The sequence below is a fragment of the Benincasa hispida genome, chromosome 11 (genome assembly GCF_027475165.1).
Source record: "Benincasa hispida cultivar pf3 chromosome 11, pf3_genome.v1.1, whole genome shotgun sequence".
NCBI classification, from domain to species: Eukaryota; Viridiplantae; Streptophyta; class Magnoliopsida; order Cucurbitales; family Cucurbitaceae; genus Benincasa; species Benincasa hispida.
The window spans coordinates 863,584-882,067 of record NC_143488.1 but is presented as its reverse complement, the minus strand read 5'-3'; the positions used below and the strand labels follow the sequence as shown (position 1 = coordinate 882,067).

General features: G+C 30.0%; 1 protein-coding gene and 1 pseudogene across 9 annotated transcripts; both read left to right on the top strand.

Annotated features, from left to right (window-relative positions):
* Nucleotides 1-2,214: 2,214 nt before the first annotated feature.
* On the top strand, nucleotides 2,215-7,623 carry LOC120092124 (putative transcription factor KAN2). Of its 9 annotated transcripts, none has more exons than XM_090307561.1 (6): nucleotides 2,215-3,226; nucleotides 4,157-4,233; nucleotides 5,382-5,433; nucleotides 5,618-5,828; nucleotides 6,256-6,319; nucleotides 6,925-7,623. In XM_090307561.1, exons 1-6 carry the CDS (start codon nucleotides 2,620-2,622, stop codon nucleotides 7,039-7,041), a joined length of 1,128 nt encoding a protein of 375 aa, XP_090163687.1. In that variant the 5' UTR covers nucleotides 2,215-2,619; the 3' UTR covers nucleotides 7,042-7,623. The 9 variants fall into 9 exon arrangements, with proteins under 9 accessions (XP_090163687.1, XP_090163685.1, XP_090163688.1 ...); XM_090307559.1 differs by having other exon boundaries at nucleotides 2,237-3,226; nucleotides 5,600-5,828; XM_090307562.1 differs by having other exon boundaries at nucleotides 2,239-3,226; nucleotides 5,627-5,828; nucleotides 6,253-6,319.
* Nucleotides 7,624-15,430: 7,807 nt separating this feature from the next.
* LOC150032297 (uncharacterized) lies at nucleotides 15,431-18,337 on the top strand (annotated as a pseudogene).
* Nucleotides 18,338-18,484: the final 147 nt, after the last annotated feature.

The window sequence follows — 18,484 nt, the reverse complement described above, 5'->3', positions numbered from 1 at the left end:
TTCTTCTTATAAAGAAAATAAAAAAAAAAAAGAGGATAAAAATAAAAAAATAAAATAAATAAAGTAAAAGGTGGAGTAAAAAGGAATCAACTCCCTAAACTTATTTTCCTTTTTTATTTTATTTTCTTTTCTTCTTTCTCATCCTCTCTCTACCCTTTTTCATTTTTCTCCTCTTATCCCCACACCCACAAAAAGCAAACCCTCTATCTTTTCTCAAATAATAATTTGATTAAATTACAAATCTTATTCCTATATTTGAGTTTTCTATGTATTTAAATTATAAATTTAGTATTTCAACTTTCTAATTTTTTCATATTAAAAATTTACTAAAACAATATGAGATATAAATTCAATTTTATATCTCATGAATTAAAAAATTAATTTTTACAAGGATCTATTAGACAAAATTAAAAGTTTAAACATCTTATTAGACACTTAAAAGTTTATGGATCAAATGACACAAATTTTAAAGTTAATGGTAATGACAGGCACACAAATTAGTCCTTGTAAGTTTAAATGTAAATTAAAGTATCATTTGTTTGAACAAAATACTAGAGACGATCGGGGTGCACCGGAACATCTCAACTAAGTTGATACTTTCTTAAAATACTATATGATCTCATGTATTTTTTAAAAGTTGTGAGATCTCTTAATATTTTCAATGTGGGATGATATTCTTGACATGCTCTTTTAAGACGGTGCCTCTTTGAGTTCACAATTCTTAGTTTTTTTAAATTTTTTTTTAAATATAATTGGGGGTAAAGGATTCTAACCATAGATCTTGCGTGTTAGGTTTGGATCAAATATTTTGTTTGGATTTCATATATTCTGGTACAATATAAAATAAACATGAGATTCTGTCTAAAAATCAATTAGCAATGAAAGAAGTTATCCATAGATTTCACTAAGATTGTAATGTATGGAATCTTCAATATATTTTGAGTCCTTCTATTTGTAAATGTCAAAATTTAGTCTTCATACCTTCGACAAATCTTAAAATCATTATTAACTGATAGTTCATCGTTACATTTTTTTTTTCTAAAAATGAAACTAATCTAATATTCTTCCTACTAAATGTTGGAGATTTGTGTCCTTGATTGAATGAAAATTATTATTATTATTTTCACAAATTTGATAAAAACTAACTTTAAACAAATCATAATGACTAATTTTAAGATTTATTAAAAGTATAGAAACTAAATATTAATTTTCAAAAGTATAAAGACTAAAATGATATTTTAATCTTTATTTTAAAATTTTCTTAATCTTTACCATATAAGATAAAAGATGAGGAGTTAGCTTCCAAATCAGGTAATATCTTGAGTTTTCAAATTGAAAAGAACTCAGGCCCTAAAGAAAGGGGATCGAGAATTCACCTGATGCAATGGATGCCTGATGGGACAAAACTTTGAAGAAAGAACTACGGTACGGGTAATTAGATAAGGGGCAAGACTTATATAGGAGATTCTATCGAAAAATCTATTAACAATGAGAGTAATAATCCATGGATCTTATAAAGATTGTGAGGTCTGCTCCCCTTTCTAATTTTGGATCCTCGACATATATATTAGTCCTATCGGTAAACTATCAAATTTAGGGCCCGTTTGGATTGACTTGAGAAAAAAATATTTTTCAGAAAACTCATTTTTATCTAAACATTTTTGACAAAAATTATTGAAAATACACTTATAAAACTATTTTGAGTGGTTGTCGAACACTCTAATTTCTTCCAAAATGACCTATTTTTTAAATTAAACACTTGAAAATGTATTCCAAACATACCATTAGTCTTTATACCTTCAATAAATTTTTAAATCACTCTTTACTAATAGTATATTGTCAACTTGCTAAAATGAGCATAGCTGATCAACTAACATAATACTTGTATTATTAACCTCAAACTTAGATGCTCAATTCTTCCGCCCAACATATTGTAAATTATAACTTGGGAAAATTAAATTAGTGTATTATTTTTTCAAGTAATTTTTGGAAACATATTTTTATATTGTGTCATTTACTAAATAAAAGGTATCATTATTATTTTAATAAAATTTGATAAAAACTCATTAACTTTAAACTAACCACAAACACTATCTATTTAAAAGTATAGAACTAAAATGATATTTTAATATTTATGTTTTTTTTATTTAGAAAAAAAAAACACACTATCTCTCCACAGTCCTCTCAAGTGTCATTTTCTCACATATACTTCACACAAAAGAAACAACCATTCACTTCATATACCTTGTCCTCTCTTTCTCTCTCTCTCTCAAATCTCTTCAACTACTCTCTTAAATTTCATCCAAACCCCATCTCAAAACACAATACCACAAATCTCTTTTCTTTCTTTCTTTCTCTCCCATCACAAATATTAGGTCTGAATTCAAAATCCCATCTTCCAAAAATCACCCAAAAAAAAAAAAAAAAAAAAAGGAAAGAAAATCCACTTATATTCTCTTTTTCTCCCAACAAATTATAAACCCTTCCAATCTTTTCCATCAGCTTTGTTCTTAGCTACAAGAATCCAAATCAAAGAATATTTCTCCCCAAAAAAAAATCAGATTTAATCATCATCTCATCAACAAGAAGAAGAAGAAGCAAGAAGAAGAGGAAAAAACAATGGAACTTTTTCCAGCTCAACCAGATTTGTCTCTTCAAATTAGCCCTCCAAATTCATCAACAAATTCAAAACCCTCTTCCAATTCTAATTGGAGAACACAACCCATTTCCTCTATTTCTCCACAAAACCCTTTAGATTTAGTCTTTTGGAATAATAATAATAATAATAATAATAATAAATTGCCCTCTCCTCATAATTCTTCTTCTAATTCTTCTAATTTTGATCCATCTCTTTCTAATGCCTCCAATTTTCTCCCTCACCATTTTCCGGTCCCGACAGCCGGTACCATCAATGGCGGTACCACCGGGATCTTCCACCGCCATCTCCATGATCTTCACCCACAAGGGCTTGGATTCTTGAGACCTATTAGGGGAATTCCAGTGTACCAAAACCCTCCTTCCTCGTCATCGTCTTCGTCTTCATCTCCTTACCCGATATTCGGGGGTAGCGGTGGCGGTGGTAGTCAGTTTGGTTATAATGGTCTCCGATCGAGATTTTTGGCAAGGTTTCCGGCGAAACGGAGCATACGAGCGCCGAGAATGCGGTGGACCACCACCCTCCATGCTCGTTTTGTTCATGCTGTTGAGCTTTTGGGTGGCCATGAAAGTAAGCAAAAGCTTACACTCATATCTCTCTCTCTTTGTTGTTTTTTTTTAGTCTTTCTTGCTTAGGCTTTAGGAGATGAGAATGAAAAAAAAAAAAAAAAAAAGGAAAAAAAATCAGATTTAAAAAGACATTTTTTTTTCTGTTCTTCTCTCTTTCTATAAAGTTTACAATTTTCTTTTCCTCCAAGATTTTTTCTTTTAATCTCTTTTTTGGGCTTGTAAGAGATGAGATTGAAAAAACCCAGATCTTATTTTATTTTTATTTTTATTTTTCATTTTTTAATCTCTCACTGAAAAGCTTGCAAAATTTATATCCCTCTCTCTCTCTCTAAATTTTTTTTCTTCAAATTTCTCTTGCTTGGGCTTGTAGGAAATAAGATTGAAAAAAAACCCTTTTTTCTTTTCTTTTCTTTTCTTTTTTTCCTCCTTTTTTCACACAATCTCTCTCAAAAGTTCATCTCTATGATATAGATTTGTAAGACATTAGATTTTTTTTTTTTTTTTTTTATTTAAAGACCCAGATTTCTTTTTTAAAATTTCTTGAAGAATGATGGATGGAAGTGGTAGAAAAAATCTGATTTTTTAAAAAAATTATTTTGCAATTTCACCTTTTTTTTTTCTCTGTCCTTTTCTGCTCTTCTTTTTCTTTGTTTATTGTACTATACAATATCCTGAAAACATGTAAAAAAAAATTGTTTTTTTTCCCTCTCTCAAATCTTTTCCCCTTTTTCTTGTTCATTTCATTTCCTTGCTTTCCAACTTTTACCAACAGGCAAAAGAAGAGAGAAAAAAAGAATTTTCCAAAAGTTTTTTTTTTTTTTTTAAAAAAATCTCTCTCATATTAGACATGAAAAATTCAACTATTTTTTTGATTTTGTATCTGAAAATTCTTCATTATTTTTGTTTTTCCATGTGGGATTTGATAATTAAGGAGCAACACCAAAATCAGTTCTTGAGCTCATGGATGTCAAAGATCTCACCTTGGCTCATGTCAAGTCCCATTTGCAGGTAAATTTAAATTAATAGCTTCATTTATGCAAAACAAAAAAAAAAAAAAAACCATTTTTTTAATTAAAAGAAAAACTCAATATGGCTAAATTCAAATTTTTCTTGATATTGTTAAAATAATTAGAAGTAAGCTGGGGTAGGTAGCAAGCTGGTAAGATTATGAAGAAAGTTTTGCATTATTATTGTACTTGAAAAAAAAAAATTAAAAATCCCTAATTAAAAGGATAGAGAGTTTCAAACTTCAAGGGATTTTAATAAATTTTTTGCAGTGATAAGGGCTCTGCAGCAATACTTGCTACTTTTTTTTTTTCCTTTTTTTTGGGGGTAACATTAGATTTGTTATGGGCTTTTTCTGCTCTCTTCTGAAACCTAATAAACAGCTTTTTTGCTTGGGAGATTGAACCTTACTCCAAAGTAAAAGAGAGATTAAAAAAAAAGGATGAATAAATAAATAAATAAATAAAGAGATATTTGGTTTGAGAAATGAGGGAGGAGGAGCATAGCCAAGAGGGGTAAAATGAAAGGAAAAAAAAAAAAATAAAATTCTCCCAACTTTTTTTTTGCTACTCTATAATATCCATTATTTTCAAAAGGATTTCTAGTATTCTTGTAGCATTTATTATTCTCACCATTTTATTTACTACAATTTTTTGACACTCATATGATAGATAATGAATGAAGATAGTATTCACAAGTCTGTCATAATATTACCGAATAGTTTTACACAGTTTAATAACTCAAACTTGTATTAAGTAGACTTTTGAAAAAAACAATATATTCAATGGTTATTTAAAATGGTCTCGTTGAATAACTTTTTTTTACTAATACGGGATTTTCTTGATCACGAGGAGAAGAGAGGGAATCATAATAAGGTTTTTTTTCCTCTCTAATCACAAGAGAATGAGAGAGGAAAGAGGAAATAAAATGTTGAATATGAAGTCCCAAAAAAGTACAAAAACACTATCATTTCTCAATGATACATTATTCAGAACACAATATTTATTAGTAGACAAAAAAATTAGGAAAAAAAACATTTTCCTGTTAAATTCACCAAAGAGAATATTGATTTATTTTTCATTATCTATCTCTCCATAATTTAGAACCAAACAAAATGGTTGTTTATATAATCACTTAATCTCTTTTTGCAGATGTATAGAACTGTAAAGACCACTGACAGAGCTGCTGCTGCAGCTTCTTCTGGTAAAATCATTATACTCAACCATCTTCATTAATAACATTTTTAAAAAAATAAATTTAACCCTTTTTCATCCTTTAAAAAAATTATAAGTCTTTGAACTTTAAAAAGTTGCTATGTACTTTTACCTAATAAGTTAAATTTTTTTCGTTAGAATTAATTTGAGTTTAGGATATGATTTAAATGTAGGGAATTCAGATGATGTTTACGATCAAAATGGATCATCAGGAGATACAACAAATGAAGATATAACGTACGAAAACGAGAAGTCGTCGAGAATGAGGTTTGATGCTCCAATTGGTGATCCAATAACCCATGGATTTCGACAAACGGTCGTTGGCGGACAAGATTATCATCGTTCTAATAAGGATTTTCATGCCTTGTGGAGTAATTCTTCGAGGTGAAAACCCTAAAACTCTATCTCGAGAAATTAATTTTTTTTTTAAAAAAAAAAAGAAAAAATGAAAAAAAGAAAAAGCTCTTTGGTGGACACAAGATTGGGAATTTTAGTGCCAAAAAGATGTTCCCTTTGAAACTTCCTAGTAGTTTCTAAGTGATCAATTTGGCATCTTTTCATAGTACTATAAAATGGAAAAATTACATGGGAAGGTTTTTGGTTCTTTGAACTCTTTATTAATTCTCAAAGATTTTTCAACAGAATATTTTCAAAATTATATAGATAAGCCTTTTTTTTTCTCCCCTTTTGACATCATTTTGGAACCCTTTTTTTTTTAAAAAAAAAATTCAAATAGATTCATATACTCCAATGCTGAATGAACTTATTCCTTGTATCTGTTTTTATTTATTTATTTAATTTTTTTTAGCAGAGAAGCTTTGTTCCAAGGCATACCAAATGATTCCTCTGAAAACCAACCCTCTCAGCTTGATCAGGTACTTTTTTTTAAAATATATATATATATCAAACTTTTTAGGTTCCCAAAATGAAATTTTGTCTTTCACTTTGATACCCTATTTTTGGAAGCCTTTTATACTCTCATGACATTTAGTCACAAACTCACAATTCTGTTGCAAAATTAAACCCTACCCATTTCTTATAAAACATTAAAAGAGAGATTTTTTTCATGAAAAATCAAAACTTCTTCACTACCCATCTTTTATCTTGTTTATTAATGAACAAAAAGTATACAATTTTTTTTTTTTTTTTAAAAAAACAAACAATTTCAAAGTAGATTTTCATTACACAATTAGAATGAGAGGATTTTGGGGAGTTGTAAAAATGTACTTCAATTTTGAACATTTTTACAAGCTTTTGGTATATATTTGTACAAAAGCAAAAACTTAAAAAAAAAAAAAAAATAGTAAAAATCTCCTTTCATATTTTCAATGATAATATAGTACTTCAATTATTCCCTGAGTCAAAATGTCCTTTGATTCCCAAATGCACAGTCCACACACACAAACACTATATATATATATATATATATATATATATATATAATCATTATTTTTGCTAATTATTATTATTTCAACATTAGGAAGCCAAATGCTCAAGCCATGAAAGAACATCAGATGGAAGCTCATTGACAAATCTTTCAGCAGGAACAAGCCCAGAAAAACCCAATTTGGAGTTCACATTAGGAATATCAATTTAAGATCCAAAATTGTAAAAAAAGAAAAAAAAAATTACAATTTCATGTGATGAGCTAGAGAAACTGTTGTTCTTGATTTCCTCTTTTTTGGGTCATTAATTTTTTGAGAAGAGAAGAGAAAACCCATCATCAAAGGGGGAAAAAAAGAAAAGGAAAAGGAAAAGCAAAAAAAAAAAAAAAAAAAAAAAAGAATAGAGAGAGGAAAAGAAAAGAAAAAGACAAAGAGAGACAAGAAAGACAGAAAGCAACCAAAAGAAGAAAAGGGTGGGAAAAAGCATGTTTTTTTTTGCCCATCAAGTTAAGCTAGGGCTTAGCTATTATATCTCTTTGTGAGATGAGATCCAAATCAACAATGTATTTTTTTTTTTTTTTTAATTTTTTCTTTTAAATATTGCTCCATGTAAATACATGAAAATCCAGACCATTATCATCATTTTGTTTCTTTCTAAGGGGCTAGAAAGAGAAAAGGAAGAGAGAGAGGGAGAAAGAAGAAACTTTGGTAATTGTAATGGAAATCACTTTGCATTTAACAAACAATTTTTAATGATATCTACCTTTCTCATGCATGCACTACATTTTCAGAAACAGAGGACCAAATCTTTTCTTTATAATCTTTTTTTTTTTTTTTTTAAATGAAAATTTTGAGTTTGACCACTTAATGTGTCAAGTTATATGTTAAAAGTGAACTTAATTCAACAGATAATTGACATATACTTATTCTCTTAATATTAGAAGTTCGATCATCTGTCTTTGTATTTGTTGTCCTAAAAAAAAGACTTTTAAGTTATATCAATTTTAACCTTAACTTTCAATTTCATCAAATTGCACATTAGACTTAGGTAGGGGTTCAAATCTTGACTCTAACTTAATATTTTTCCTACGTGTTCAATGGATTTAAAGCATGCATATCATATGAAATTGATAAAATTTTAGGGAAGAAGAACTCTAAAGAGTTTCTTAATTGGTGAAATTTGAGGGGAAAAAAATATATTCTATGGTTAATTTGTGCATGAAGATTTTATTTTCATGTAAGACTTTATTTATATTGAAACTATTGAGTTTATGAAGATTTTTACACTTATTATGTTAAAATTAGTGAGTGTGAATAAAAGAAATTAACCAACTTATTTAAGTTTATGGTCTAATTTGATAAGATTAGCATCAAAATTATTTTTTTTCTAATTTTTCGAGGCTAAATTAAATATTAAAAAAAAAACCATGAAAACTTTTCCATCTGTTTTTTTTTTTCAAATACCCTTTTTAATTCTTTCGGGAATTGTTATATTGTCTTTGTACTTTTATAAACATTTCAAAACTATCACTTGAGTAAAAAAAAAATTATCTAGAATTTTAAACAAAAATTGGGACCTAGAATGATGTAGAAATGACCTAGCTAGAATAGAAATTTGGATTGTCATTCATTCCACTGAATTTTTTTTTAACTCATGACAAAGTTTAAGGGTATTTTTATAATTCAAACTTTTTTCAAGATTTGATGTTTGAATGTGGTTGATTTGTTTGGAAAAAAAATATTAATATGACCGATAATAAATTAGAGTAGTATTTATACCACTATAGAAAGTCTCAATTTTCATTCTTTCTGATATATATCTTCCTGAACAAGTAGATAACCTAAACAAAATCGAGAGATCTCAATTTAATTATCATTTACCAAACTAAGATGTATTAAAAATTTAAATATTACCTAACTTAACATTAGAAACCAAAAATGATGGCCAAAATATATATATAATTTTTTTATGGATCGAATTTATAAGTGTTATAGAGGGGAAGGAAGTCTGTTTTTGGTCAAATGATACCAAAGTTTCTTGCCAAAGGACTCTAGTTGAAGAACTAGAGTTTGAGGGTCTTTATCAAAATGATTACTTTAGTGATTGCACTTTAAATATGGGAATGGATAAAAGGCTTAAAATGCCACATTTTACTTTTGTGACTTTTTCAAAAAGAATGGTTCTCAATTGTGGTTTTGAATGCCATTTCACCAACAAAGGGAAGCTTCTCTCAAAGTGGGAACAAAGTAGTTGTCAGTTTTTTTCTCTCCACCTTTTAATATTGTTTATTTTTTTTCACCCCTACCTTCCTTTCATTACAATCTCTCCAATTCAATATATACAAAAACAATCCTTTTCTTTCTTTCTTTTTTTAAAAAAAGAGATTGAATAAGCCATAATGAGTGTTTTTTCAATATCCATGGTGTTCGGGCGACTTAAGTGCAATCCTACAACATTTGGGTGTCAAGGAAGCCTATAAGATACTAAGTCTTAGGTAGGTGACCATCATGAATTGAATCCATGACCCTCTTAGTCCTTTATTAAGGTCATACCTCTTATTTACCACTTTTAAAAAAAACTATTGGGATAACAATGTCAGTAGGCACACCAGAATATCACAACTAGGTTGGCATGAACTTAGCATTCTCATCATATCATCTACCCAATAAGGAGCATAGAGAGAGAGCAAAGAGTTATTTACTTACCAAACAACATAATAAACAAACAAATGAAAAAATATCAAACAAGTGCAAACAAAATAGTCAAAGGGTAGCAAAAGGGCTTAGAGAAAAACCATCCAATTGAGGGATATGGTAGTTGCCGAGTAGTGGTAGAAAATCTTTGTTTTCTATTTACCACTAGGTCAAGGCAAGCACCCTATTTACCATTAGGTCAAGCCGTAATGATTTATAATCCATAACGAGTAGTAATTAACATCAATTAAAATTTTCGTAATTGATGTATTGATGAGTCGTTTTCGTACACCAACTTTTAATAATAATAGAAATAAGTTGGTTATAAGGAGAAATTTTTATTCAATTCTTAATCATTTAATTTTTGAAAGAGATGAATAATGTCAACCATTTAGGTTTGAGAGAGAGAATAAAGATACACACGAACAAAAAGAAAAGTATTGCTTATATAGCTTTTTTGAACATGGAATTTGGTGCAAATAAAAAAGTTTTTATTGGTCTATTTATGAAAAAAGAAGAAAAAAGGAAAAAAAAAGAAAAAGAAAAAGAAAAAAGAAATCATATATGAGAAGACAATCTCTCGTGGGTGTAAAAAATTAGGGCATACTTGTTCAATTTCAACGTAGACATTGAGTAAAATGAGTTAGCTTTAACACGGCTTCCCTTTATTGAAATTCTGTGCATCACTTTTTTTTTTTCTTTTGTTTAATTATTGTACTATTTTTTAGTTATATGTGACCTTTTCTTTTTTCTTTCTTTTGGCTTATGAAAAATCAATACCAAACAACACCCATATGGGATTTTCTTGAGAATGAGAAACAAAAACACTCTTAAAAACTATTTTTAAGAACAACTCATTTAATTTTGTTTTAGTTCAACAACTATAAAACGGATGATTGAACCATCAATTTTTAGAATAACATTTGTTGTTTTATCTACTAAATTATGCTCGTGTTGATCTTTTTTTTTTTTTTTTCCTTTAAAATTCAACAACATATGGGCTAATAGATTTAAATCTTTGACCTCATAGTCGAGGATATGTGCCACCTAAGCCAAGTTGATCTATACTCAAATTGGAAGATGGAGCTAATTATTTTAAAACTTCCTGCCCACATAAAAATAAAATAAAAAAAAAAAAATCGGTGGGTTTTGAGAAAATATTAGAGAAAAAATGAAACCAGATAAATTTAATCCCTGTAAATATTTTACTTTTTAGTTTTTAAAAATTAAACTTGTAAAATAGTATTTCCATCTATAGGTTTTATTATTTTGTTATCTTCTTTTTCACCATTGTTTTTTTTTAAAAAAAAAGAAAATCCAAATTTTAACATCTAATTAAAAAAAAAAGTAATTTTAAAAGCTTGTTTTTGTTTTTAGAATTTAAAGACGAAAATTATAGTACGTAAATTGAGAAATAATAGGAAGAAACATAAATTAGAAAATTAAAAATAAAATGGAATATCAAACAGATGTATATGTCAACCAAGAAAGGAAAAAAATTAGGTAAAAATTTCTAAATTCATATCATATTATCATATCATTTCATACTGCATATCATCTTAATTACACATCAAACAAACATAATATATTTATATATATAAAGGAGGAATTTTCACAGATTGAAAAAATGTCAAACTATTTATAGAAATAATAAAAGGAAAAAAAATACTAATAGCTTCTATAGTGTATATCAATGATAAATTTCTATTAGTTTTTATCACTGATAGACACTAATATACTTCTATCAATCACTATCAATCTCTATAAAAAAGTTTAAATTTTGCTCTTTTATGTAAATAGTTTTCCTTATTTTTCTCTGTTTTTGAAAATCCCGCTATATTTAAATGAGATAATTTCAATTTCCAAAATCACAAAAGGAAAATCTTTTCTAATATAGTCTTGATCGCATAAAATCTCTATTTGTACATATATGTGTGTTTCCTTACGTACGTCATAAAAATTAATAAAATTATTAACCAGTAATTAACCTCGCCAAATCATGCAATAAATAAATAATTATAGTGTCAAACCTCTTCAATTTTGTCACAATGGACATATGATGATAGATTAATAACCTCTTAATTTAAAATTTCTATCCTAAAGGTCAAAAATAGATGGATGATAAATATGTTTTTCTAATTATATAGACAAATATCTTTAGAAGTCCAAAACATAGATCTTTGCCCTTTGCATACAACAATTTTAATTAAATGGGGAAATTAATTACATAAATTAAAATTCATTAAGGTCTATTATAATAGATATATCTATGTTTATTTATTTATTGTGGTTGTTGTCTATTTTGTAATTTATTTTTCTTTAAAACTTAGAAAATGAGTTGTACAAGGTAGGGTTATCATCACTTAGTGGAAGTTATTTTTTTTTTTAAGAAAATAAAACAAAAGAAAAAAACCGACCCCGACCAACCATAGTCGGTTTTCCAACAAAAAAAAAAAAACAAAAAATCTTGAGAAGAAATTGTCGCAAATTAACGTTCGACCAGTCGGTTTAAAGTATTATTATTTTCAAAGAAGTAATTGAACTATTTTCATAACTATTTTATGTGTTTTTTCCAAGCCATTTTCTCTTTAAATAAATGTAATAATTATTATAATTTTACATTTTAAACTCGTTTTTTAAGAAATATAAATTAATATAAACTTTATATATTTTAAAATTTTGTTGTATGATGTGTTAAAAGCTTTATTTAAAAAACAAAACACAAAACTAAGTTGCCGGAGACGAGCGACTGGGCTGGCGGAGACACAATAGAGAGACGACGGACAAAGGTGTTTTGTGGCTATGGGCGGCCATCGGTGACTAAACAAAGGAGGAGCTTGTCAAATGAGTAAACGAGATAGGTGCCCTAGTGTGCGTGTCGCCAGGTTGGAACCAAAAGAAACGAGGGGAAGGACTTAAAGTTGGTGTTCAGAAAAACTAAATTAAAAAAATTAAAATATTTAATCATTTACTTATTTAAATCGGCCGATCGATCTTCAACCAAACCAACGACCACTAATACTTCCTTTGACTGAATTACATCGATTTCCTCAATTTCGATCCAACGACTTGGATTTTTAATTTGTCATGCTCATCAATCTGGGTAAAAGTATAATACTCATTTAGTCCACGCTACAATAATTTTGATTTTTCTCGACAAAATTTTTTGCGACCCAGAAAAAAGCATCAAGAGAGCTTATTTTTCCCAACGTTTTTTTGTGGTATCGGGAAAAAATCATCTTCCGACAAAAATTGGAATAGCGTCGGGAAAAGTCAGCTCTCCCAACGTCGTTCTCTTGGATCATCGACGATTTGTTGGCCTCTCTCGACGGTAAAATTACGGCGTCGGGAGATAGTGTCTATCTCGACAGTATAGACGAGGCGTCGGATTTTAAAAGAATTTTGGAAAAAATTTTATTAGAGTTATCCTGATGGTAGGTGAAACCACTAGAAGAAATTCGGGCTTCAATGTCGGTTGAAAATAGTATTATCGGATGTATTATGTCGGTTGAAAAAAAGGGATCAAACCGACATTGAAGATGGCCTACAATGTCGGTTTAAAACCGACATTGAAGGCCTCCCATTATTATTTTTTTTTTCAAATCTATCAAATTTTGATTTCCCTCTCGCGCGCGCGTGCCCTAAAATTTCATCCCTCAGCTCTCTCACTTTATCAAATGTACTGCAACCCTCAATCGGCCGTTTGCCTACCCAAACAAACTCTCTCCTCTCTCAGTAGTTGTTGGTCGGCCGTTTGCCTTCAGGTGGGGTTGTCTTCATCAGGCGGTCATCGAAAACGAGCTCATCATCCAAGCTTCTCCATCGCAGGTATATTTGAACAACATTTTTGTTTGCCTTCAGGTGGGGTTGTCTTCCTCTGTCATTTGATAGTTGAATATTTGAACGACATTTTCTTTTGTCATCGAACCTAATAACCACCAAAAGAATAGCTTGTCTTGTTGTATCCATTTGAGAAATTTTGGTTTTATCTTCTTCATAGCAGATTTATACTGTTGTTTAACTAAAAGAAATTTCTGTCAAAACTATACTACTGTTTAGCCATTTAACCTCAAACTTCATTAGACGGTGCATTGTTACACAAACAATAGTGTCATGAATCACGATGAATGAAAGAAAGGCTGAACAAATGTTCTAAAAATAGTCGAACTAAGAACACCAATGTGTTATCCATGTTTATGTTGCTTTGTTCTGTTACTCATCCACTATATATTCTGGAAACTTTCATGTGTTTACATTTACTTATAATTTACAAATGGTTTAATAACTCTTTATATCTAACCAATCCATCTTTTGATCCTCTATTTTTTGTTATTCAAGTTGAGCAATATGGTTCCTATATAAGAAAATAAGAAATTAAGGCACTGATTATCCTGCACTTTAGTAAGGAACATTATTTTCATTAATCTTTTGTAGCTTCGTGCAGTAGGCCTTTTTTCTCTTCCGTCGATCTAATTTATACGTAACATGGTTAATGGTTCATGCTTGTCATCTCCATATGTTACCGTTTAGAGTCCTTACCTCCCATTGGCTTTAGCTTAGAATTCGCTGCCAGTTGTTGTGTGGTGTTGAGTGAAGTTTTTCATTTGTTAGGTTCAAGTTTGACGTGTAAAGCTAAATTTTGATTCTTGGGGATTTGGAAGGAAGATAGGAAGATTGCATTGGACGTGTTTTAAGAAGGTTGAAAAGTGGAGAAGGTGCACCCAACATAAAAAGGACTTCATAACAACATTAATAACAAGGACAAGGTAATATTTATAAGATGCTTATCTTAAAAGTCTAGTTGTTCTAAATTTGTTGAAGTTGCATATTTTTCAATCATAATTTTATGCTTTTAAATTTTCCCTTATTATTATTATTATTATTATTTTTTGTAGATTAAGTTGCATATTTTACAATCATGGATGAAAATGAATAGAATGTCAGCTGAGTATGGTTTAGGGGTCGAGGTGTTTATTAAAAATGGTCTACAATATTCAAATATACCAAATGTCATGAATTGTCCATGTTTGAAGTGTGTTAATGCAAAGACTTTAGATGTGAACAAAATAAGAGAACACTTATTTTTTAATGGTATAGATCAAAGTTATCAGACATGGATTTTTCATGGTGAATCATTACCGATTAAGAGGAACAATGAAAATATGTCTACTAGTGAAAGAGACGAAGCTGATGAGGATGATGTTGATGACACAATTGGAATGTTTGAGGCTGCATACAATAACTATTTTAGTGGAAAATCCGATAATTTTGAAGAATTATTAGATGATGCGAAGAAACCATTGTACCCAAATTGTAAAACTTTTTCCAAAATATCTACATTAGTAAAGTTATATAATTTAAAAATTAAATTTGGATGGAGCGATAAGAGTTTCACTGAGTTGTTAGAATTAATTCATGACATATTACCTAGTCCTAATGAAATCCCAACTTCTACTTATGAAGCAAAAAAGATGTTGGGTACTCTTGGAATGAAGTACGAGAAGATTCATGCATGTAGAAATGATTGTTGCTTGTTTAGAAAAGAACTCTTTAATGCAAATGTATGCCCCATTTGTGATACGTCAAGATGGAAGCTTCAAAAAAATTTAAACGAAAAGGCTAAGAATATCCCAGCAAAAGTCATGTGGTATTTCCCCCTAATTCTAATATTTGAAAGAATGTTTTGAAGTAAAGAGACAGCAAGTTTATTGACGTGGCATGCTAAAAAAAAAAAAAAAAGAAACAAATGGTTTATTAAAACATTCTAAAGATGCCCTATCGTGGAAAAAAATAGACAATTTGTGGCCAGAGTTTGGGTCAGAACCTAGAAATCTTCGTCTTGCTCTTTCGACAGATGGGGTAAATCCACATGGAGATCTGAGTAGTAGATATAGTTGTTGGCCAGTGATGTTAGTGACGTACAATCTACCTCCATGGTTGTGCATGAAGCGAAATTTTTTTTATGTTGACTGCACTAATATCTGGTCCTAAACAACCGGGAAATGACATAGATGTTTATTTAGCTCCATTAGTAGATGACTTGAAAAAACTTTGGAAAGATGGGGTATAATGTTACGATGCATATGAAGAACAACGTTTCATGCTTAAAGCCATTTTATTATGGACCATTAATGATTTTCCAACGTATGGTAACTTGTGTGGTTGTACGGTTAAAGGATATCATGCATGTCCAATTTATGGAGAGAATACTTCATCCACTTATTTACCAAAAGGGAAGAGGATGGCATATCTCGGGCATCGCAAGTTTCTACCCTGCCATCATCCATATAGGAAACAAAAGAAAGCTTTTAATGGCGCACAAGAATTAGAATTTGGTCCGAAACCATTGAGTGGGGAAGAAATTCTTGCAGAAACAAGTAAGTATCAATATTCATTTGGTAAGAAAAGTATCAAAGAAAAGTACAGTGGAGATAACACTTCAACTTATTTGAAGAAAAAATCTATTCTTTTCGAGTTAGAATATTGGAAGTATCTTGACGTGCGACATTGTTTAGACGTAATGCACATTGAAAAGAATGTATGTGCAAATCTTATTGGCACATTGCTTGATATTCCTGGTAAAACAAAAGACGGAATAAAGACTCGATTAGATTTGGTGGAATTGAACGTTAGATCAGAGTTAGCCCCTCAAGTAGGAGAGAAAAAAATATTTTTACCTTTCGCATGTTATACATTAACACAAGCTGAGAAATAGAGCTTTTGTAAGGTACTATCAGAAATTAAAGTACCTGAAGGCTACTCATCGAACATTCAAAGTTTAGTGTCGCTCACAGATTTGAAACTTTACGGACTTAAGTCGCATGACCATCACATTCTTATGCAACAATTATTACCAGTAGCCATTCGTGATATTTTACCCAAACATGTAAGACTTGCAATTACTCGCCTATGCTTCTTCTTTAATGCTATATGTTGCAAGGCGATCGATTCATCTCAGTTAAAGGGTATGCAAAAGGATATCGTTGTCACTCTATACCTCTTAGAGAAGTATTTTCCTCCATCATTCTTCACAATAATGGTACACCTTGTAATGCATCTCGTAAGAGAAGTAGAGTTTTGTGGACCTGTTTATTTGAGGTGGATGTATCCTTTTGAACGATACATGAAAGTGTTGATAACTTATGTACGAAATAGAAATCGATCAGAAGGGTGTGTTGGAGAAAATTATATTGTTGAAAAGACTATAGAGTTTTGTTCTGAATTCATATCTGGTGTTAATTCTATTGGGGTAAACTCTTCAACAAAGAAAACGAATTCAAACATTGATAGAGCATTGTCAGCTGCTTCTTTTATTAGTTCGAGTAAGGATGAGTTGGATCAAGCTCATCTTTATGTCCTTCAAAATGTAAATGATGTGCTTCCTTACGTCGAGTATGTAGATCTTCATCTTATTCTTGTTTTAGGTTACTTGATTATTCAATAATCTACTAACTTTGTCATTTATAATAGGCAACATATGGATATTTTGTCTAAGCTCAATTCTGGTAAAAATAAAAGTAGAAAGTGGCTTCAAGAAGAGCATAATCGTACATTCAGTCGGTGGTTGTCCACACGGGTAATCTCTAGAGACCTACCATTTGATGTATAATTAAATGTTAACTACTAAAATATTATGAAATATATCGTAGGTTGCACTAGCTCTCGAAGTACCCAAAAATTCCATATCGCCTTCTTTGAGATGGATAGCTAATGGACCTTGTCCAAATGTGGCAAAATATTCTGGTTATGTGGTCAATGGTTACTACTATCACACAAATAATCCTAATGATGTTATGAGGGTTCAAAATAGTGGAGTTATTATAACGACTACCACAATGCAAGTCTCTAGTGTTGAGGATAAAAGGCCCGTCATATCAGATATGACCTTTTATGGTATAATACAAGAAATATGGGAGCTTGACTATCATGGATTATCATTTATTTTATTCAAATGTAATTGGGTTGAGAATAGAATTGGAGTCAAAACAGACGAGTTTGGGTTTACTATTGTGGTCAATTGTATTAGACATAAATTAGACCCATTTATTTTAGCCTCTTAAGCAAAACAAGTGTTCTATGTAAAAGACCTCGCAATACGAGTTGGTCAATTGTTTTAACATCTCCACAACGAACAATTGAGGATGATTTTTATGAAGATGAAATAGGAGATATGCTACGAGAGTTTGGTTATGGAGGTATGCAAAGAATGCCCAATATTGATACATTTACTGAGATTGATGATACATCATCCACATACATTAGACCTGACTGTGAGGGTCAATGGGTTGATATATAATGTATTAAACATGGTATGTCATTTACTATGGTTATATGTATTTAAATATTAAGATTATATGTTTTTTGTGTGAGTAATTTTTTTTTTTTTTTTTTTGTTAGATTGACATGGAAACTTCAACAAGTAGCAGTGAGGATGATAGATATATGATCCCACAAAAATATAGTAGAATAAGTATGTCACGTGGCCCAACTACAATGTCTAAGTTGGCACAAATAAGGACATCTGAGCAACGGTTGACCATCGATTATAATGAACATGGACAACCGGTTGAATCTGGAGCAAAGAAGATGCAGAGTTATATAGGAGTTTGTGTTCGACAACAAATTCCTATAACGTATGATTCTTGGAAAAAAGTTTCAAATCATTTAAAAGACAAACATTTTGATTGTGTAGCGATATGTTTTCTAAACTTTTAATTCATGTGCATAGTAGTTTATTAGTTTATTGTTTAACTATTTTTTTCATTGTGCAGATGTCGTTCAATGTGGACTCTAAGTCCAAACATTGTATACTAATGTCTGCATTTAGGAAGTTTCAGACTTTCAAGACAACGTTGACTCAAAAGTTAATACTTCCATTTAAGAATGAACCTTCGATCTTGCAATTTCCACCGCAACAATATTCTCATATAGAGCAAGATCATTGGACATCGTTCGTCAACG